This window comes from Entelurus aequoreus, linkage group LG19, assembly GCF_033978785.1.
Source record: "Entelurus aequoreus isolate RoL-2023_Sb linkage group LG19, RoL_Eaeq_v1.1, whole genome shotgun sequence".
NCBI classification, from domain to species: domain Eukaryota; kingdom Metazoa; phylum Chordata; class Actinopteri; order Syngnathiformes; family Syngnathidae; genus Entelurus; species Entelurus aequoreus.
In genome coordinates, this window is record NC_084749.1 from 43714389 (window position 1) to 43739388 (window position 25000).

General features: G+C 37.6%; 1 protein-coding gene across 2 annotated transcripts in view; it reads right to left on the bottom strand.

The window, feature by feature from the left end:
* The window catches only part of bcar3 (BCAR3 adaptor protein, NSP family member), a 270158-nt gene that overhangs the window by 148112 nt on the left and 97046 nt on the right, over positions 1-25000 (bottom strand). For both annotated transcript variants that reach the window (XM_062028535.1, XM_062028536.1), the window contains one exon: positions 2357-2540. In XM_062028535.1, coding sequence (XP_061884519.1) covers positions 2357-2540 — 184 coding nt within the window. The remainder of the gene's footprint in view (positions 1-2356; positions 2541-25000) is intronic.

Consider the following 25000-nt stretch of genomic DNA (forward strand, 5'->3'; position numbering starts at 1 on the left):
CCACCAGATTTCACACTCGGCAAAATGCAGTCCGAAATGTAGTGTTCTCCTGGCAACCTCCAAACCCAGACCGGTCCATCATATTGCCAGATGGAAAAGCGTGATTCATCCTAAGCCATACATGGTGATGTATGGCTTAGATCAGGGGTCACCAACCTTTTTGAAAGCAAGAGCTACTTCTTGGTTACTGATTAATGCGAAGGGCTACCAGTTTGATACACACTTAAATAAATTGCCAGAAATAGCCAATTTGCTCAATTTACCTTTAACTCTATGTTATTATTAATAATTAATGATATTTACACTTAATTGAACGGTTTAAAAGAGGAGAAAACACAAAAAAAATGACAATTAAATTTTGAAACATAGTTTATCTTCAATTTCGACTCTTTAAAATTCAAAATTCAACCGAAAAAAAGAAGAGAAAAACTAGCTAATTCGAATCTTTTTGAAAAAATAAAAAAAATAATTTATGGAACATCATTAGTAATTGTTCCTGATTAAGATTAATTTTAGAATTTTGATGACATGTTTTAAATAGGTTAAAATCCAATATACACTTTGTTAGAGTATATAGCAAATTGGACCAAGCTATATTTCTAACAAAGACAAATCATTATTTCTTCTAGATTTTCCAGAACAAATTTTTTTTTAAAGAAATTCAAAAAACTTTGAAATAAGATTTAAATTTGATTCTACAGATTTTCTAGATTTGCCAGAATAATTTTTTTGAATTTTAATCATAATAAGTTTGAAGAAATATTTCACAAATATTCTTCGTCGAAAAAACAGAAGCTAAAATGAAGAATTAAATTAAAATGTATTTATTATTCTTCACAATAAAAAATACATTTACTTGAACATTGATTTAAATTGTCAGGAAAGAAGAGGAAGGAAGGTAAAAAGGTATATGTGTTTAAAAATCCTAAAATCATTTTTAAAGTTGTATTTTTTTTCTCTAAAATTGTCTTTCTGAAAGTTATAAGAAGCAAAGTAAAAAAAATAATGAATTCATTTAAACAAGTGAAGACCAAGTCTTTAAAATATTTTCTTGGATTTTCAAATTCTATTTGAGTTTTGTCTCTCTTAGAATTAAAAATGTCGAGCAAAGTGAGACCAGCTTGCTAGTAAATAAATACAATTTAAAAATAGAGGCAGCTCACTGGTAAGTGCTGCTATTTGAGCTATTTTTAGAACAGGCCAGCGGGCTACTCATCTGGTCCTTACGGGCTACCTGGTGCCCGCGGGCACCGCGTTGGTGACCCCTGGCTTAGATGCAGCTGCACGGCCATGGAAACCCATTCCATGAAGCTCTCTTCGTACTGTACGTGGGCTAATTGGAAGGTCACAAAGTTTGGAGCTCTGTAGCAACTGACTGTGCAGAAAGTCTTTGCACTATGCGCTTCAGCATCCGCTGACCCCTCTCTGTCAGTTTACGTGGCCTACCACTTGGTGGCTGAGTTGCTGTTGTTCCCAAACTCTTCCATTTTCTTAAAATACAGCTGACAGTTGACTTTGGAATATTTAGGAGCGAGGACATTTCACGACTGGATTTGTTGCACAGGTGGCATCCTATGACAGTTCCACGCTGGAAATCACTGAAAGCGGCCCATTCTTTCACAAATGTTTGTAGAAACAGTCTCCATGCCTAAGTGCTTGATTTTATACACCTGTGGCCGGGCCAAGTGATTAGGACACCTGATTCTCATCATTTGGATGGGTGGCCAAATACTTTTGGCAACATATAGTGTATGTTGGAAAAGATTCAGGATTGGTGATTGCATGGTTCGATGTGAGGCGTATCGTACACCGTGAGCTAGACGACGATCAACCGTCACGTCGGCAAAGAGATCCTGTGACGTTTGCTGTGTTTAGTGCGCGAGAAGAGGTGAGAGTTGTGGCAGGACATCTTGTTACTGTGTTACTCTGACTGCGTGCCCTGAGCGTCCGACCGTTGGGGGGTTGGGGGGCCGAGAAGAACAACGCCTTGCTGGAGCCACCGACCGAGCTCCGTGTGATTTGTTTTCCCTTTCCCAAGCTCAAGGGGGTCATCAAAGGGCCCTGTTTTAAAAACCTGGATTAGCTCAAGATGGCCGTGACGACAGAGCTACGAGGGATTCGAAAAGAATGCATGAAAGTGTGTCAGGGAAGGCTGGGAAAGTTCTGTAGACTCCGGGGAGATTACTTCATCGGGGGGAAACTTGCAGAAATGAGTCTTTTGTGACACCAGTCCATGGTGGTGGAGACATGCCTAAGTAATAGTTTTATTGTATAATATCCATACATTTTACACATTACGAAGCCTAATATAATAATACAAATGGTCAAAGCTTTTTACTGTACTTCACTGACGTACCTCGGTCTAGAGCTGAGGAGATCCATGGAGCAGGCAATGGAGGCTTGCAGCTTCCTTGAGGGGCAACTCCCTCCAATGGGGGCTTCAAGGGCTGGGGCGGGGGCTGCAGTGCCTCCCAGGGTGTGATGCACATGGAGGGACCTGGGCAGGCTGGCAAAACGCCCCTCCGCCATCATCCTCAGCTCTACAGGGACGACAGCAAATGAATCAATGACATTGGTTTGAAGAAGTGAATCCACTGCATTATTCTATTCCATAACAGCTGAGGGGCATTTTCTCCAAATGCACCAACTCGGAGCAGTTTGAGATGACAAACATTCTGTATTTTAATTCAATCAAAAGATATTTACGCTATTAAGGGAACACAACATTACACAACATTCATCCAAACATGCAGTGTGGGTGGTGGGTGAACCTCCTTTTTCATTGTCCCATTTAAAGCACCAGTTCCATTGGCAGCAAAACAGGCCCAGAGCATAATACTACCACCACCATGCTTGACGGTAGGTATGGTGTTCCTGGGATTAAAGGTCTCACCTTTTCTCCTCCAAACATATTGCTGGGTATTGTGGCCAAACAGCTCCATTTTTGTTTCATCTGACCACAGAACTTTCCTCCAGAAGGTCTTATCTTTGTCCATGTGATGTCAGATGAAACAGAAATTGAGCTGTTTGGCCACAATACCCAGCAATATGTTTGGAGGAGAAAAGGTGAGGCCTTTAATCCCAGGAACACATCCCTACCGTCATGCATGGTGGTGGTAGTATTATGCTCTGGGCCTGTTTTGCTGCGAATGGAACTGGTGCTTTACAGAGAGTAAATGGGACAATGAAAAAGGAGGATTACCTCCAAATTCTTCAGGACAAGCTAAAATCATCAGCCCGGAGGTTGGGTCTTGGGCGCAGTTGGGTGTTCCAACAGGGCAATGACCCCAAACACACGTCAAAAGTGGTAAAGGAATGGCTGAATCCGGCTAGAGTTAAGGTTTTAAAATGGCCTTCTCAAAGTCCTGACTTAAACGTGTGGACAATGCTGAAGAAACAAGTCCATGTCAGAAAACCAACACATTTAGCTGAACTGCACCAATTTTGTCAAGAGGAGTGGTCAAAAATTCAAACAGAAGCTTGTGGATGGCTACCAAAAGCGCCTTATTGCAGTGAAACTTGCCAAGGGACATGTAAGCAAATATTAACATTGCTGTATGTATACTTTTGACCCAGCACATTTGCTCACATTTTCAGTAGACCCATAATAAATTCATAAAAGAACCAAACTTCATGAATGTTTTTTGTGACCAACAATCACTCTATCACAAAAAAATAAGAGTTGTAGAAATGATTGGAAACTCAAGACAGCCATGACATGATGTGCTTTACGAGTGTATGTAAACTTTTGATCGCGACTGTACCTAAGCAAACAAAGGTCCCGTATTGCCCACCAATATATATACATATGTATATATATATAATATATATATATATATATATATATATATATATATATAATATATATATATATATATATATATATATATATAAATATATATATATATATATATATATATATATATATATATATATATATATATATATATATATATATATATATAAATAAATATATATAAATATACATATATATATATATATATATATATAAATAAATATAAATAAATATATATAAATATACATATATATATATATATATATATATATATATATATATATAATATATATATATATAAATAAATAAATAAATAAATGTATAATAAATATATATATATATACAGTATACATATATATATATATATATATATATATATATATATATATATATATATATATATATATATATATATATATGTATATATATATATATATATATATATATATATATATATATATATATATATATATATATATATATATATATATATATATTACAGGTATATATAAATAAATATATATATATAAATATAAATATATATATAAATATAAATATATATATATATATATATATATATATATATATATATAAATAAATAAATATATATATATATATATATATATATATATATATATATATATATATATATACATATATTATATATATAACATATATATATATACATATATATATATATATATATATATATATATATATATATATATATATATATATATATATATATATACATATATATACATATATATATAAATAAATAAATATAATAAAAAAATATATACAGTATATATATATATATATATATATATATATATATATATATATATATATATATATATATATATATAATATATATATATATATATATATATATATATATATATATATATATATATATAATATTCACATACATACATGTATATCACCCCATTTTTGACATTTCCTGAACGGTATATTTCCACTATAGATAATTTACAAAAGTTACGGGCAGATGTTAGTTTTTTGTTGTTTTCGTTATTGCTTTACAAACTCAGGAAATAAGTCCCCTGGACACAGGAAGGCTTTAACGGCAAAAAACTAAAGTTTTAAATCAGAGATAATTGTATGATATAATTAAATTATATCATACAATTGTCATTGACATTGTTACACCACTATACTGTGTTTTTGTCTGATTATAATTGTGATGAAATATCATCCAATGATCTAGAACATTTTAGGTTTAGGTATCAGCACTGGTATTGCCAATACTCACCCTGTAACTACTTGGTGTTGTATCGATACTCAAATTTGTGATTTGTGCCCAAAAATAATGCAAAATATCTCAACAACGGTAGAATAAGTGCATTTTTACCGAAGTGTAGCTAGAACCATGTCACAACAGAATGTAACATGCAACTATCAAGAGTAAATTAACAAGTAGGTTAATAATAGTTTTGACGAAATAATACAACTTTCTATTATCATTTACATACCAAATAACATATTGTGACATGTATTATTTTTGCAGGAAGTGTCAGGTCAGACTTCATGTATTGTTTTTCCGGCGTTCTTATTTTTTCCACTTCCTGTTTTAGGGTTCTTCTTTTGCCACTGCAGTCACCTGCCTCTGACTAATGGTCACAAGACGCACCTGCCTCTGATCACTAATCAGAGGGGGTTTATATGCCAGCCTCACTTCAGTGTCGAGGCCGGATTAAACGTGAAATGCTGACAGAAAATGCTGACAGAAAACGTGGGAAGCCAAGGTTACGGCCTTAGCACAGGAAGCATAAACTCGGAGACAAGAACTACAAGCGTGACTGTTGCATGAAGCAAACCATGAAGCCAGACCGAGTGTGACGAGCAACGTGAATAAATAGCTCTCTGATTAGTGCCCAACACTAATCAGAGGCAGGTGAAACCAATTAGTACCCATGGTAACCAAAACAAACCCAGAAGTGCACAAAACAGGAACTCAGGGAGTCCAAAACAAACAGAAAACACAAAACATGATCTGGACCACGGGTGGCATCCTGACCAGATGCCCGAACCACCTCATCTGGCTCCTCTCCATGTGGAGGAGCAGCGGCTTTACTTTGAGCTCCTCCCGGATGACAGAGCTTCTCACCCTATCTCTAAGGGAGAGACCCGCCACCCGGCGGAGGAAACTCATTTTGTACCTGTGATCTTGTCCTTTCGTTCATAACCCAAAGCTCATGACCATAGGTGAGGATGGGAACGTAGATCGACCGGTAAATTGAGAGCTTTGCCTTCCGGCTCAGCTCCTTCTTCACCACAACGGATCGATACAGCGTCCGCAATACTGAAGACGCCGCACCGATCCGCCTGTCGATCTCACGATCCACTCTTCCCTCACTCGTGAACTAGACTATGAGGTACTTGAACTCCTCCACTTGGGGCAAGATCTCCTCCCCAACCCGGAGATGGCACTCCACCCTTTTCCAGGCGAGAACCATGGACTCGGACTCGGAGGTGCTGATTCCCATCCCAGTCGCTTCACACTCTGCTGCGAACCGATCCAGTGAGAGCTGAAGATCCTGGCCAGATGAAGCCATCAGGACCACATCATCAAAAAGCAGTGACCTAATCCTGCAGCCACCAAACCAGATCCCTTCAACGCCCTGACTTCGCCTAGAAATACTGTCCATAAAAGTTATGGACAGAATCAGTGACAAAGGGAGCAATGGCGGAGTCCAACCCTCACTGGAAACGGGTCCGACTTACTGCCGGCAATGCGGACCAAGCTCTGACACTGATCGTACAGGGAGGGGACCGCCACAATCAGACAGTCCGATACCCCATACTCTCTGAGCACCCCCCCACACAGTCGAAAATGCCTTCTCCAAGTCCACAAAGCACATGTAGACTGGTTGGGCAAACTCCCTGCCGAGAGTATAGAGCTGGTCCACAGTTCCACGACCAGGACGAAAACCACACTGTTCCTCCTGAATCTGAAGTCCTCTCCAGTACACCTGAGTAGACCATAAAGTTTTTGTGCCCTGTCATTCATTAATTGATATTTTGCACAAGCTGTTTCGCAGGGGCGTTATCTGCACATAGGGAGGGGCAGTCCTCAATGATGGGAAGGTGTATAAGCTGTTCTGATAGAGTTACTCCATATAACTTATCAACAACACTGAGAGCGCGGCTAGGTAACCCAAGAAACATAAAACTGAAGCCTAACGTAATACTGTTTCACCTCATACATCTGATATATCATCTGAAAGCCACACTGCACAGTACTCATAGTGAAGTAATTATGCACACATGAAAAGAATGAGTGCAACAGGTGCCCACACCCTCACATTGTCATGGATATGAAGCACACATTCCCTGCAGGGCGATCATGCCGATCATTACATGAGATCGCGCCAGTCGTTTGTTTAGCTGTTTGTAATGTCCACAAGGAAGCAGCGAGAAGCTGTTTATTGGATGTTAATCTGTTCTCTATGTTTGAGCATTCTGCAGAGGCAAACAATGAAGAAAAAATTCAGATTTCGGCGATTATCAACGAGACAGAACAGCTGCTGGACGTTCAACATACAGTCGCGATCAAAAGTGTACATACATACATTTTTTCTGGCGACTACTCCTTCCACATTTTTCCACGCATTTAATCTGTTCCACAATCAAAACATTCCTCTTAATCGGGAAAAAAAGAAAGTTGTTTTTTGAACTGGTAAAATTCCCAAGTTCAAAAAAATTTCCGATTTTCCCGAAATTCCCTAACACTATTTACTACTTCAACATTTCTTGACCGATTTAAATGATTACAACACCAACCAATTCAGCTCCTAATCATTTTCAAAAAAATCCCGCTTCTCCCAAAATTCCCAAATTTCCAGGTAGTTCCCATTAAAATGATGGGACATTTTTCCAAGTTGCACAATTCCAACATTTTTCAACCTGTTCAAACCATTCCACTTTCAACACATTCCACCATTCTGGAAATTCAAAATTCCCTTATTCCAAGTTCCCAAAAAAATTCTAGGATTTTCCAGAATTCTTGGTTTTCCAAAGCCCTATTTCCACCCTTTTTTTCTGGCGACTACTCCTTCCACATTTTTCAACGCATTTCATTTGTTCCACAATCAAAACATTCCTCTGAAGGATAAAAACAAATTTGTTTTTTGAACTGGAAAAATTCCCAAGTTCCAAAAAATTCCAGGATTTTCCAGAATTCCTAGTTTTCCAAAGCCCTATTTCCATCATTTTTTTCTGGCGACTACTCCTTCCACATTTTTCCACGCATTTAATCTGTTCCACAATCAAAACATTCCTCTTAATCGGGAAAAAAAGAAAGTTGTTTTTTGAACTGGTAAAATTCCCAAGTTCAAAAAAATTTCCGATTTTCCCGAAATTCCCTAACACTATTTACTACTTCAACATTTCTTGACCGATTTAAATGATTCCAACACCAACCAATTCAGCTCCTAATCATTTTCAAAAAAATCCCGCTTCTCCCAAAATTCCCAAATTTCCAGGTAGTTCCCATTAAAATGATGGGACATTTTTCCAAGTTGCACAATTCCAACATTTTTCAACCTGTTCAAACCATTCCACTTTCAACACATTCCACCATTCTGGAAATTCAAACTTCCCTTATTCCAAGTTCCCAAAAAAATTCTAGGATTTTCCAGAATTCTTGGTTTTCCAAAGCCCTATTTCCACCCTTTTTTCTGGCGACTACTCCTTCCACATTTTTCAACGCATTTCATTTGTTCCACAATCAAAACATTCCTCTGAAGGATAAAAACAAATTTGTTTTTTGAACTGGAAAAATTCCCAAGTTCCAAAAAATTCCAGGATTTTCCAGAATTCCTAGTTTTCCAAAGCCCTATTTCCATCATTTTTTTCTGGCGACTACTCCTTCCACATTTTTCCACGCATTTAATCTGTTCCACAATCAAAACATTCCTCTTAATCGGGAAAAAAAGAAAGTTGTTTTTTGAACTGGTAAAATTCCCAAGTTCAAAAAAATTTCCGATTTTCCCGAAATTCCCTAACACTATTTACTACTTCAACATTTCTTGACCGATTTAAATGATTCCAACACCAACCAATTCAGCTCCTAATCATTTTCAAAAAAATCCCGCTTCTCCCAAAATTCCCAAATTTCCAGGTAGTTCCCATTAAAATGATGGGACATTTTTCCAAGTTGCACAATTCCAACATTTTTCAACCTGTTCAAACCATTCCACTTTCAACACATTCCACCATTCTGGAAATTCAAACTTCCCTTATTCCAAGTTCCCAAAAAAATTCTAGGATTTTCCAGAATTCTTGGTTTTCCAAAGCCCTATTTCCACCCTTTTTTCTGGCGACTACTCCTTCCACATTTTTCAACGCATTTCATTTGTTCCACAATCAAAACATTCCTCTGAAGGATAAAAACAAATTTGTTTTTTGAACTGGAAAAATTCCCAAGTTCCAAAAAATTCCAGGATTTTCCAGAATTCCTAGTTTTCCAAAGCCCTATTTCCATCATTTTTTTCTGGCGACTACTCCTTCCACATTTTTCCACGCATTTAATCTGTTCCACAATCAAAACATTCCTCTTAATCGGGAAAAAAAGAAAGTTGTTTTTTGAACTGGTAAAATTCCCAAGTTCAAAAAAATTTCCGATTTTCCCGAAATTCCCTAACACTATTTACTACTTCAACATTTCTTGACCGATTTAAATGATTCCAACACCAACCAATTCAGCTCCTAATCATTTTCAAAAAAATCCCGCTTCTCCCAAAATTCCCAAATTTCCAGGTAGTTCCCATTAAAATGATGGGACATTTTTCCAAGTTGCACAATTCCAACATTTTTCAACCTGTTCAAACCATTCCACTTTCAACACATTCCACCATTCTGGAAATTCAAACTTCCCTTATTCCAAGTTCCCAAAAAAATTCTAGGATTTTCCAGAATTCTTGGTTTTCCAAAGCCCTATTTCCACCCTTTTTTCTGGCGACTACTCCTTCCACATTTTTCAACGCATTTCATTTGTTCCACAATCAAAACATTCCTCTGAAGGATAAAAACAAATTTGTTTTTTGAACTGGAAAAATTCCCAAGTTCCAAAAAATTCCAGGATTTTCCAGAATTCCTAGTTTTCCAAAGCCCTATTTCCATCATTTTTTTCTGGCGACTACTCCTTCCACATTTTTCCACGCATTTAATCTGTTCCACAATCAAAACATTCCTCTTAATCGGGAAAAAAAGAAAGTTGTTTTTTGAACTGGTAAAATTCCCAAGTTCAAAAAAATTTCCGATTTTCCCGAAATTCCCTAACACTATTTACTACTTCAACATTTCTTGACCGATTTAAATGATTCCAACACCAACCAATTCAGCTCCTAATCATTTTCAAAAAAATCCCGCTTCTCCCAAAATTCCCAAATTTCCAGGTAGTTCCCATTAAAATGATGGGACATTTTTCCAAGTTGCACAATTCCAACATTTTTCAACCTGTTCAAACCATTCCACTTTCAACACATTCCACCATTCTGGAAATTCAAACTTCCTTTGTTCCAAGTTCCCAAAAAAATTCTAGGATTTTCCAGAATTCTTGGTTTTCCAAAGCCCTATTTCCACCCTTTTTTTCTGGCGACTACTCCTTCCACATTTTTCAACGCATTTCATCTGTTCCACAATCAAAACATTCCTCTTAATCAAGTTAAAAACAAATTTGTTTTTTGAACTGGAAAAATTCCCAAGTTCCAAAAAATGTCCAGGATTTTCCAGAATTCCTAGTTTTCCAAAGCCCTATTTCCATCATTTTTTTCTGGCGACTCCTCCTTCCACATTTTTCAACGCATTTCATCTGTTCCACAATCAAAACATTCCTATTAACCAGGAAAAAAACAAAGTTGTTTTTTGAATTGGTAAAATTCCCAAGTTCAAAAAACTTCCCAATTTTCCTGAAATTCCCTAACACTATTTACTACGTCAACATTTCTTGACCGATTTAAACGATTCCAACACCAACCAATTCAGCTCCTAATCATTTTCAAAAAAATCCAGATTTTCCCAAAATTCCCAAATTTCCAGGAAGTTCCCATTGAAACGATGGGGACATTTTTCTAAGTTGCACAATTCCCACATTTTTCAACCTGTTCAAACCATTCCACCTTCAACACATTCCACCGTTCTGGAAATTCAAACTTCCCTTATTCCAAGTTTTTAAAAATGTTCAGGATTTTCCAGAATTCCTGGTTTTCCAAAGCCCTATTTCCACCATTTTTTTCTGGCGACTACTCCTTCCACATTTTTCAACGCATTTCAACCGTTCCACCGTCAAAACATTCCTCTTAATCAGGATAAAAACTAAGATGTTTTTTGAACTGGAAAAATTCCCAAGTTCCAAAAAATTCCAGGATTTTCCAGATGTCCTGGTTTTCCAAAGCCCTATTTCCACCATTTTTTTCTGGCGACTACTCCTTCCACATTTTTCAACGCATTTCAACCGTTCCACCGTCAAAACATTCCTCTTAATCAGGATAAAAACTAAGATGTTTTTTTAACTGAAAAAATTCCCAAATTCAAAGAAATTACCGATTTTCCCGAAATTCCCTAATACCATTTACTACTTCAACATTTCTTGACCGATTTAAACGATTCCGACACCAACCAATTCAGCTCATTCAGGACATTCATGCTCCTAATCATTTAAAAAAAAAATCAGGCTTTTCCCAAATTTCCAGGAAGTTCCCATTGAAACGATGGGGACATTTTTACAAGTTGCACAATTCCCAAATTTTTCAACCTGTTCAAACCATTCCACCTTCAACACATTCCACCATTCTGGAATTTCAAACTTCCTTTATTCCAAGTTTTTAAACAATTCCAGGATTTTCCAGAATTCCTGGTTTTCCAAAGCCCTATTTCCACCCTTTTTTTCTGGCGACTACTCCTTCCACATTTTTCAACGCATTTCAACCGTTCTACCGTCAAAACATTCCTCTTAATCAGAATAAAAACTAATTTGTTTTTTGCACTGGAAAAATTCCCAAGTTCCAAAAATGTCCAGGATTTTCCACAATTCCTGGTTTTCCAAAGCCCTATTTCCATCATTTTTTTCTGGCGACTACTCCTTCCACATTTTTCCACGCATTTAATCTGTTCCACAATCAAAACATTCCTCTTAATCGGGAAAAAAAGAAAGTTGTTTTTTGAACTGGTAAAATTCCCAAGTTCAAAAAAATTTCAGATTTTCCCGAAATTCCCTAACACAATTTACTACGTCAACATTTCTTGACCGATTTAAATGATTTCAACACCAACCAATTCAGCTCCTAATCATTTTCAAAAAAATCCCGCTTCTCCCAAAATTCCCAAATTTCCAGGTAGTTCCCATTAAAATGATGGGACATTTTTCCAAGTTGCACAATTCCAACATTTTCCAACCTGTTCAAACTATTCCACTTTCAACACATTCCACCATTCTGGAAATTCAAACTTCCCTTTTTCCAAGTTCCCAAAAAAATTCTAGGATTTTCCAGAATTCTTGGTTTTCCAAAGCCCTATTTCCACCCTTTTTTTCTGGCGACTACTCCTTCCACATTTTTCAACGCATTTCATCTGTTCCACAATCAAAACATTCCTCTTAATCAGGTTAAAAACACATTTTTTTTTTGAACTGGAAAAATTCCCATGTTCCAAAAAATTCCAGGATTTTCCAGAATTCCTAGTTTTCCAAAGCCCTATTTCCATCATTTTTTTCTGGCGACTACTCCTTCCACATTTTTCCACGCATTTAATCTGTTCCACAATCAAAACATTCCTCTTAATCGGGAAAAAAAGAAAGTTGTTTTTTGAACTGGTAAAATTCCCAAGTTCAAAAAAATTTCCGATTTTCCCGAAATTCCCTAACACAATTTACTACTTCAACATTTCTTGACCGATTTAAATGATTCCAACACCAACCAATTCAGCTCCTAATCATTTTCAAAAAAATCCCGCTTCTCCCAAAATTCCCAAATTTCCAGGTAGTTCCCATTAAAATGATGGGACATTTTTCCAAGTTGCACAATTCCAACATTTTTCAACCTGTTCAAACCATTCCACTTTCAACACATTCCACCATTCTGGAAATTCAAACTTCCTTTGTTCCAAGTTCCCAAAAAAAATTCTAGGATTTTCCAGAATTCTTGGTTTTCCAAAGCCCTATTTCCACCCTTTTTTCTGGCGACTACTCCTTCCACATTTTTCAACGCATTTCATTTGTTCCACAATCAAAACATTCCTCTGAAGGATAAAAACAAATTTGTTTTTTGAACTGGAAAAATTCCCAAGTTCCAAAAAATTCCAGGATTTTCCAGAATTCCTAGTTTTCCAAAGCCCTATTTCCATCATTTTTTTCTGGCGACTACTCCTTCCACATTTTTCCACGCATTTAATCTGTTCCACAATCAAAACATTCCTCTTAATCGGGAAAAAAAGAAAGTTGTTTTTTGAACTGGTAAAATTCCCAAGTTCAAAAAAATTTCCGATTTTCCCGAAATTCCCTAACACTATTTACTACTTCAACATTTCTTGACCGATTTAAATGATTCCAACACCAACCAATTCAGCTCCTAATCATTTTCAAAAAAATCCCGCTTCTCCCAAAATTCCCAAATTTCCAGGTAGTTCCCATTAAAATGATGGGACATTTTTCCAAGTTGCACAATTCCAACATTTTTCAACCTGTTCAAACCATTCCACTTTCAACACATTCCACCATTCTGGAAATTCAAACTTCCTTTGTTCCAAGTTCCCAAAAAAATTCTAGGATTTTCCAGAATTCTTGGTTTTCCAAAGCCCTATTTCCACCCTTTTTTTCTGGCGACTACTCCTTCCACATTTTTCAACGCATTTCATCTGTTCCACAATCAAAACATTCCTCTTAATCAAGTTAAAAACAAATTTGTTTTTTGAACTGGAAAAATTCCCAAGTTCCAAAAAATGTCCAGGATTTTCCAGAATTCCTAGTTTTCCAAAGCCCTATTTCCATCATTTTTTTCTGGCGACTCCTCCTTCCACATTTTTCAACGCATTTCATCTGTTCCACAATCAAAACATTCCTATTAACCAGGAAAAAAACAAAGTTGTTTTTTGAATTGGTAAAATTCCCAAGTTCAAAAAACTTCCCAATTTTCCTGAAATTCCCTAACACTATTTACTACGTCAACATTTCTTGACCGATTTAAACGATTCCAACACCAACCAATTCAGCTCCTAATCATTTTCAAAAAAATCCAGATTTTCCCAAAATTCCCAAATTTCCAGGAAGTTCCCATTGAAACGATGGGGACATTTTTCTAAGTTGCACAATTCCCACATTTTTCAACCTGTTCAAACCATTCCACCTTCAACACATTCCACCGTTCTGGAAATTCAAACTTCCCTTATTCCAAGTTTTTAAAAATGTTCAGGATTTTCCAGAATTCCTGGTTTTCCAAAGCCCTATTTCCACCATTTTTTTCTGGCGACTACTCCTTCCACATTTTTCAACGCATTTCAACCGTTCCACCGTCAAAACATTCCTCTTAATCAGGATAAAAACTAAGATGTTTTTTGAACTGGAAAAATTCCCAAGTTCCAAAAAATTCCAGGATTTTCCAGATGTCCTGGTTTTCCAAAGCCCTATTTCCACCATTTTTTTCTGGCGACTACTCCTTCCACATTTTTCAACGCATTTCAACCGTTCCACCGTCAAAACATTCCTCTTAATCAGGATAAAAACTAAGATGTTTTTTTAACTGAAAAAATTCCCAAATTCAAAGAAATTACCGATTTTCCCGAAATTCCCTAATACCATTTACTACTTCAACATTTCTTGACCGATTTAAACGATTCCGACACCAACCAATTCAGCTCATTCAGGACATTCATGCTCCTAATCATTTAAAAAAAAAATCAGGCTTTTCCCAAATTTCCAGGAAGTTCCCATTGAAACGATGGGGACATTTTTACAAGTTGCACAATTCCCAAATTTTTCAACCTGTTCAAACCATTCCACCTTCAACACATTCCACCATTCTGGAATTTCAAACTTCCTTTATTCCAAGTTTTTAAACAATTCCAGGATTTTCCAGAATTCCTGGTTTTCCAAAGCCCTATTTCCACCCTTTTTTTCTGGCGACTACTCCTTCCACATTTTTCAACGCATTTCAACCGTTCTACCGTCAAAACATTCCTCTTAATCAGAATAAAAACTAATTTGTTTTTTGCACTGGAAAAATTCCCAAGTTCCAAAAATGTCCAGGATTTTCCACAATTCCTGGTTTTCCAAAGCCCTATTTCCATCATTTTTTTCTGGCGACTACTCCTTCCACATTTTTCCACGCATTTAATCTGTTCCACAATCAAAACATTCCTCTTAATCGGGAAAAAAAGAAAGTTGTTTTTTGAACTGGTAAAATTCCCAAGTTCAAAAAAATTTCAGATTTTCCCGAAATTCCCTAACACAATTTACTACGTCAACATTTCTTGACCGATTTAAATGATTCCAACACCAACCAATTCAGCTCCTAATCATTTTCAAAAAAATCCCGCTTCTCCCAAAATTCCCAAATTTCCAGGTAGTTCCCATTAAAATGATGGGACATTTTTCCAAGTTGCACAATTCCAACATTTTCCAACCTGTTCAAACTATTCCACTTTCAACACATTCCACCATTCTGGAAATTCAAACTTCCCTTTTTCCAAGTTCCCAAAAAAATTCTAGGATTTTCCAGAATTCTTGGTTTTCCAAAGCCCTATTTCCACCCTTTTTTTCTGGCGACTACTCCTTCCACATTTTTCAACGCATTTCATCTGTTCCACAATCAAAACATTCCTCTTAATCAGGTTAAAAACACATTTTTTTTTTGAACTGGAAAAATTCCCATGTTCCAAAAAATTCCAGGATTTTCCAGAATTCCTAGTTTTCCAAAGCCCTATTTCCATCATTTTTTTCTGGCGACTACTCCTTCCACATTTTTCCACGCATTTAATCTGTTCCACAATCAAAACATTCCTCTTAATCGGGAAAAAAAGAAAGTTGTTTTTTGAACTGGTAAAATTCCCAAGTTCAAAAAAATTTCCGATTTTCCCGAAATTCCCTAACACAATTTACTACTTCAACATTTCTTGACCGATTTAAATGATTCCAACACCAACCAATTCAGCTCCTAATCATTTTCAAAAAAATCCCGCTTCTCCCAAAATTCCCAAATTTCCAGGTAGTTCCCATTAAAATGATGGGACATTTTTCCAAGTTGCACAATTCCAACATTTTTCAACCTGTTCAAACCATTCCACTTTCAACACATTCCACCATTCTGGAAATTCAAACTTCCTTTGTTCCAAGTTCCCAAAAAAAATTCTAGGATTTTCCAGAATTCTTGGTTTTCCAAAGCCCTATTTCCACCCTTTTTTTCTGGCGACTACTCCTTCCACATTTTTCAACGCATTTAATCTGTTCCACAATCAAAACATTCCTATTAACCAGGAAAAAAACAAAGTTGTTTTTTGAATTGGTAAAATTCCCAAGTTCAAAAAACGTCCCAATTTTCCTGAAATTCCCTAACACTATTTACTACGTCAACATTTCTTGACCGATTTAAACGATTCCAACACCAACCAATTCAGCTCCTAATCATTTTCAAAAAAATCCAGATTTTCCCAAAATTCCCAAATTTCCAGGAAGTTCCCATTGAAACGATGGGGACATTTTTCTAAGTTGCACAATCCCCACATTTTTCAACCTGTTCAAACCATTCCACCTTCAACACATTCCACCGTTCTGGAAATTCAAACTTCCCTTATTCCAAGTTTTTAAAAATGTTCAGGATTTTCCAGAATTCCTGGTTTTCCAAAGCCCTATTTCCACAATTTTTTTCTGGTGACTACTCCTTCCACATTTTTCAACACATTTCAACCGTTCCACCGTCCAAACATTCCTCTTAATCAGGATAAAAACAAAGTTGTTTTTTGAACTGGAAAAATTCCCAAGTTCCAAAAAATTCCAGGATTTTCCAGAAGTCATGCTTACTTTTTCTTTTAACATGTTCTATCTACACTTCTGTTAAAATGTAATAATCACTTATTATTCTGTTGTTTGATACTTTACATTAGTTTTGGATGATACCACAAATGTGGGTATCGATCTGATACCAAGTAGTTACAGGATCATACATTGGTCATATTCAAAGTCCTCATGTGCCCAGGGACATATTTCCTGAGTTTATAAACATAATATACTTTTAAAAAAAACAAAATAAGATCTTGTGATGCCAAAAAATGTCGATGTCATCATAGTAGTATCGACTAGATACGCTATTGTACTTAGTATAATTACAGTGGATGTCAGGTGTAGATCCATGGCGTTTGTTTACATTGTGACGCCGGTGAGCTACGGTGTGTAGTGAAGCATATTTAGCTATTCCTCGTCCTGCAGTGATAATGATACTTGTAAGAAACGTACTTTATTAGTCGCTATGGAGGCGAGAATTAGTGATTTAGAAGTAGCTAAAACACTTCAGCCGCTAGCTAGCTAGCCATGTCTTAAAGCACCTCTTCCGGAGGGTGTTTCAGTGTTATAACTTCACCTTTATCGTTAGTTTTTAAGCCAAAATGCGTCCGTTCTCCCTTTTCTGTCTACACACTGTGTCTGCTTGTAAGTACTCTGTGATTGTGCGCTGCCGAACATGCTCCTCTGCTCGTAAAACCAGCAATGACACGACGTGACGACGACGGGGTAGCAGGGGGCTGGGGGACCGGTTCTTTTTAGAGGCGGTATAGTACCAAATATGATTAATTAGCATCAAAGTACTATACTAATACCGGTATACCGTACAACCCTAATATGTAGCAATAAGTTCAATATAGTTCTCGGAGCCTAAATGCTATTTAAGTTAATTTACATTTTATGGAAGGTGCTTTATGTTTATTTAGCCAAAAAGGGACTATTTATTTTATTTTAATAATACAAAAATGTATATATTGCATGCTTAGAGTAATTATAAGGCACATTTTATTTGTAATAATTGGTACTGTTTTTTCCATTTACAGTAACACGCTGTAAAGAAAAAAATCAATTTCACAGTTAAGATCTATTGTCATTTTTAAAGCGTCATAAGTCAGTGTTTCAGTGTAATAACTTCACCTTTATCGTTAGTTTTTAAGCCAAAATGCGTCCATTCTCCCTTTTCTGTCTACACACGGTGTCTGCTTGTAAGTACTCTGTGATTGTGCGCTGCCGAACATGCTCGTCTGCTCGTAAACCAGCAATGACACCGGGGAGGTGGGCGTGGTCTGGGGGCCTGCCGCGGAGCGGGGTGTGTAAGGACCGGCCTCGAAGCACAGCTGGCAGGTGATTGGATTACCCAGCTGGGGTTGATCATCCAATCATCTGCCATGCTTATTAGCAGCAGCCGGACCGAGACACGGGCGTTGGGGTTGGAGCGAGAGAGAGATAAGCTGGAGAACACTCAGTGATTGTGCGCTGCCGAACATGCTCCTCTGCTCGTAAAACCAGCAATGACACCGTGGAGGGGGGCGTGGTCTGGGGGCCTGCCGCGGAGCGGGGTGTGTAAGGACCGGCCTTGAAGCACAGCTGGCAGGTGATTGGATTACCCAGCTGGGGTTGATCATCCAATCATCTGCCATGCTTATTAGCAGCAGCCGGACCGAGACACGGGCGTTGGGGTTGGAGCGAGAGAGAGATAAGCTGGAGAACACTCAGTGATTGTGCGCTGCCGAACATGCTCCTCTGCTCGTAAAACCAGCAATGACACGACGTGACGACAACGGAGGGATGGGGGGAGTACTTCTTAGAGGCGGTATAGTACCGAATATGATTCATTAGTATCGCGGTACTATACCAGTGCCGGTATACCGTACAACCCTACATGGTACTCGATGTATTTAGTATTGTACGGTTCGATGGCTTCCTGTTTGATATTGTGCCCCTTGTTTCGATTTGTAATTGTAGCCAAACAGGAAAGCCGACAAAAGCAGGACTCTCAACTAGAGATGTCCGATAATATCGGCCGATAAATGCTTTAAAATGTGATATCGGAAATTATCGGTATCGGTTTCAAAAAGTAAAATGTTTGACTTTTTAAAACGCAGCTGTACGGAGTGGTACACGGACGTAGGGAGAAGTACAGAGCAGTTGCGTCTCCCAGTCATACTTGCCAACCCTCCCAATTTTCCCGGGAGACTCCCGAATTTCAGTGCCCCTCCCGAAAATCTCCCGGGGCAACCATTCTCCCGAATTTCTCCCGATTTCCACCGTAAAGGCTATGCCTTTGCGTGCCGGCCCAATCACATGATATCTGCGGCTTTTCACACACACAAGTGAATGCAAGGCATACTTGGTCAACAGCCATACAGGTCACACTGAGGGTGGCCGTATCAACAACTTTAACACTGTTACAAATATGCGCCACACTGTGAACCCACACCAAACAAGAATGACAAACACATTTCGGGAGAACACCCGCACCGTAACACAACATAAACACAACAGAACAAATACCCAGAACCCCTTGCAGCACTAACTCTTCCGGGACGCTACAATATACACCCCCCCGCTACCACTGAGGGCCGCACACTGAAAAATCAAAGCAAGCGGGGGCCATTTTGATATTTTTTATTTTAAAAACCAATACAATAAATGTATAGAAAATATACATTTAGGCCGCCATTCAGACTTGATCCCGGTGAACCCAAAGAGTTTTGGTCAAAAAATATAAAAAATGTGTCATTATTTAGTATTATTATTATTATTATTATTATTATTATTATTATTATTATTATTATTATTATTATTATTCAAAGTTTAAATCTCTAGATCAACATTAGGTATATCTGTCAATATAACGTTTTTAAACATTTAAGTTGTATGCCCTTTTTGTCAAAGAAAACCCAGGTTTCTTATGGGAAAAAACCCCACCAAATATGCAATATTCTCCCCCAATTAAATTTCAAAGTAGAATATTTGAGATTATAAAATAATTGGAGCCTTAAAAAGGTCAATAACTCATAACAACATCAACATTTTTTGAGCAATGACACACGCAAAAACAAAAAAAATCCCACTAAAATGATTGGGGATCCAAAAGGGTCCTACTCATTAAAGTTTAAAAAAATAAATTATACTTTTTTTTTTTTACTGATTACTTTTAGCACAATCATCTCGAGATCAGCTTCAAGTTTTATCGTTGTTTATGTTTTTTGTTTGTTCGTTTTAGGCCCTTCTTTTAAAAAACAACAGCTCAGTTTTTTATATGGCAAACACAAAATATGCAACATTTTCCCCAAAGAATATCTCAAAGTGGAATATTTAATGTGACGTAATTGGAGCCTTAAAGGCCTACTGAAATGAATTTTTTTTATTTAAACGGGGATAGCAGATCTATTCTATGTGTCATACTTGATCCTTTCGCGATATTGCCATATTTTTGCTGAAAGGATTTAGTATAGAACAACGACGATAAAGATTGCAACTTTTGGTATCTGATAAAAAAAAGGCTTGCCCCTACCGGAAGTAGCGTGACGTAGTCAGTTGAACATATACGCAAAGTTCCCTATTGTTTACAATGATGGCCGCATGAAGTGAGAGAGATTCGGACCGAGAAAGCGACAATTTCCCCATTAATTTGAGCGAGGATGAAAGATTTGTGGATGAGTAAAGTGCAAGTGAAGGACTAGTGGGGAGTTGAAGCTATTCAGATAGGGAAGATGCTGTGAGAGCCGGGGGTGACCTGATATTCAGCTGGGAATGACTACAACAGTAAATAAACACAAGACATATATATACTCTATTAGCCACAACACAACCAGGCTTATATTTAATATGCCACAAATTAATCCTGCATAAAAACACCTGCGTGTTTGTTATGCTAGCTCCTAGCTCCTATGCTGGCTCCTAGCTCCATAGAACACGCCAATACAATTCAAACACCTGATCAACACACGCAATCACTCAGCCCAAAAGACCGTTCACCTAACCCAAGGTTCATAAAGCTTATATATTTTTAAAAAGTTACGTACGTGACGCGCACATACGTTCAAGCTCTCAAATGTTTAGCAACCAAGGCTGCATACTCACGGTACCTGATATTCAGCTGGGAATGACTACAACAGTAAATAAACACAAGACATATATATACTCTATTAGCCACAACAAAACCAGGCTTATATTTAATATGCCACAAATTAATCCTGCATAAAAACACCTGCGTGTTTGTTATGCTAGCTCCTAGCTCCTATGCTAGCTCCTAGCTCCATAGAACACGCCAATACAATTCAAACACCTGATCAACACACGCAATCACTCAGCCCAAAAGACCGTTCACCTAACCCAAGGTTCATAAAGCTTATATATTTTAAAAAAGTTACGTACATACGCAAAAAAAAGTTGCGCACATACGGTCAAGCGATCAAATGTTTAGAAGCTAAAGCTGCATACTCACAGTAGCACATTTGTCATCCAAATCAAAGTAATCCTGGTAAGAGTCTGTGTTGTCCCAGTTCTCTACAGGCGTCTGTGTATCGAAGTCAAAAGTCCTCCTGGTTAGAGTCTCTGTTATCCGAGTTCTTCCATCTTGACTGCATCTTCCGGGAATGTAAACAAAGAAGCGCCGGCTGTGTACTGTTGTTGCTGACTACGTTCGAAAAATACGTCCATTTCGCACCGACAACTTTCTTCTTTGCTTGCTCAGCTTCCTTCTCCATAATGCAATGAACATGATTGCAACAGATTCACGAACACAGATGTCCAGAATACTGTGGAATTATGAAATGAAAACAGAGCTTTTTCGTATTGGCTTCAATGTGGAAGGCATACCCGTGTTCGCCGGGCTACGTCACGCGCATACGTCATCCTCAGAGGCGTTTCGAACCGGAAGTTTAGCGGCAAATTTAAAATGTCACTTTATAAGTTAACCCGGCCGTATTGGCATGTGTTATAATGTTAAGATTTCATCATTGATATATCAACTATCAGACTGCGTGGTCGGTAGTAGTGGGTTTCAGTAGGCCTTTAATATTAATTATTAATATTAATTAATTAATATTAAGTTAATGATTAACTTAGTCAATAATTCATAATGACGTTGATTTTGATTAAATATTATTTTTTAAAGAAAGAAACAGCCTACATGGCAGCTTTGTGTTATTAGAGTAAACATTGCAACATTTTCTTGTTACATTTCACCTGTTTGCTCTTTTATTTCACGTTGGGTTTTTTTATCGCATTTTTAGAATGTGTCGTGGGGCCGTTAAAAAAATGACCTGCGGGCCGCAAATGGCCCCCGGGCCGCACTTTGGACACCCCTGTCCTAAAGAAAATATATTAAAACAAAAAGAATGTTTTTTTCTTCATCTTTTTCCGTTTTTACACATCTCTGAAAGAGGTCCAGGGTGCCACTAGGGCGGCGCTAAAGAGCCGCGGGTTGCTGACCCCTGGTTTAATGCATCCAGCGGGGCATCACAACAAAATTAGGCATAATAATGTGTCAATTCCACGACTGTATATATCGATATCGGTTGATATCGGAATCTGTAATTAAGAGTTGGACAATATCGGAATATCGGCAAAAAAGCCATTATCGGACATCTCTACTCTCAGCCCTTCCATTGAGATGATGACGCCACTTTAAAATGCAAACGCAGCTGAGCACTCTGCTCGTTCAGCATGACAAATAAAGAGACAAAAACCCAGTAAAACAGCAATTCAGGCCCAGCTGAGGCATGCTGGGTCAAAGCGGAGATTCCTGCGAGGGGCAGAACGACCACAGGAGGACCTATTATAGGACCCTGAGGGATGGTCAGCTGTGTATTTGTGTGGCCCCCCGGCCATCTGCTAGACACACAGGCCCTTCTTCGGAGGTGAAAGGATGGACTCTCGCTGAGTGAAAAGGCAGACATATTGAACTCACGCATGCTTAGTTCAGTCGGAGCAGACTCACAGTAAATCTAAGTGAAGTGAAAGTGTTAATTGAAGCACTTTTTGTCACGACTCTCCTTTTGACTGCCGTCTAATCCATCTTGGACGTCTGCTCCTTCATCCTCCTGCTGTGTGCGTCCCCATGTCAGCTCTTTTATCACTTCTTTCTCTCATTGACCAGACATGTTTTGAAATAATGCACTTTTTTTTCTTTCCCCCCACTCTTCTTTGTTTGTCTTTCATGCAAATGTTATCCTCGATACATCTGTCTGGTTCCTGCACACATTACACACGGGGTCTTGCACACACCGCGCACAAAAGACACACACAAACACTTTCAGATGAATGAAAAAAATAAATATTTATCATGCATAAACTCTATTTTTAAAATAGAATTTACAAACCCCGTTTCCATATGAGTTGGGAAATTGTGTTAGATGTAAATATAAACGGAATACAATGATTTGCAAATCATTTTCAACCCATATTCAGTTGAATATGCTACAAAGACAACATATTTCATGTTCAAACTGATAAACATTTTTTTTTTGTTGCAAATAATCATTAACTTTACAATTTGATGGCAGCAACACGTGACAAAGAAGTTGGGAAAGGTGGCAATAAATACTGATAAAGTTGAGGAATGCTCATCAAACACTTATTTGGAACATCCCACAGGTGAACAGGCAAATTGGGAACAGGTGGGTGCCATGATTGGGTATAAAAGTAGATTCCATGAAATGCTCAGTCATTCACAAACAAGGATGGGGCGAGGGTCACCACTTTGTCAACAAATGCGTGAGCAAATTGTTGAACAGTTTAAGAAAAACCTTTCTCAACCAGCTATCCAATCCAATCCAATCCACTTTATTTATATAGCACATTTACACAACAAGAATGTTTCCAAAGTGCTGCACACCCATGTTAAAAACAATATTAAAAACAATTTTAAAAACAATATTAAAAACGATATTAAAAACAATATTATGCCACACCAATGACTGAATAAAAACAAAGAATAAATTAATAGAAAACCAATACAGAGACAATATAAAAAATAAATATGATTAAAAACGATTTTAAAGGGTAAAACCAATTAAAACTATTGCAAGGAATTTAGGGATTTCACCATCTACGCTCCGTAATATCATCAAAGGGTTCCGAGAATCTGGAGAAATCACTGCACGTAAGCAGCTAAGCCCGTGACCTTCCATCCCTCAGGCTGTACTGCATCAACAAGCGACATCAGTGTGTAAAGGATATCACCACATGGGCTCAGGAACACTTCAGAAACCCACTGTCAGTAACTACAGTTGGTCGCTACATCTGTAAGTGCAAGTTAAAACTCTCCTATGCAAGGCGAAAACCGTTTATCAACAACACCCAGAACGCCGTCGGCTTCGCTGGGCCTGAGCTCATCTAAGATGGACTGATACAAAGTGGAAAAGTGTTCTGTGGTCTGACGAGTCCACATTATAAATTGTTTTTGGAAACTGTGGACGTCGTGTCCTCCGGACCAAAGAGGAAAAGAACCATCTGGATTGTTATAGGCGCAAAGTGTAAAAGCCAGCATGTGTGATGGTATGGGTGTGTATTAGTGCCCAAGACATGGGTAACTTACACATCTGTGAAGGCACCATTAATGCTGAAAGGTACATGCAGGTTTTGGAGCAACATATGTTGCCATCCAATCAACGTCATCAGCAAGACAATGCCAAGCCATGTGTTACAACAGCGTGGTTTCATAGTAAAACAGTGCGGGTACTAGACTGGCCTGCCTGTAGTCCAGACCTGTCTCCCATTGAAAATGTGTGGCGCATTATGAAGCCTAAAATAGCACAAGGGAGACCCCCGGACTGTTGAACAACTTTAGCTGTACATCACGCAAGAATGGGAAAGAATTCCACCTGAGAAGCTTCAAAAATGTGTCTCCTCAGTTCCCCTGAGTGTTGTTAAAAGGAAAGGCCATGTAACACAGTGGTGAACATGCCCTTTCCCAACTACTTTGGCACGTGTTGCAGCCATGAAATTCTAAGTTAATTATTATTTGAAAAAAAAAAAAAAGTTTATGAGTTTGAACATCAAATATGTTGTCTTTGTAGCATATTCAACTGAATATGGGTTGAAAGGGATTTGCAAATAATTGTATTCCGTTTATATTTACATCTAACACAATTTCCCAACTCATATGGAAACGGGGTTTGTATGTATGATAAGTATTTTTTTTAAGTCTGTGCAAAGGCGATTCATTCAATTAATTTATGATA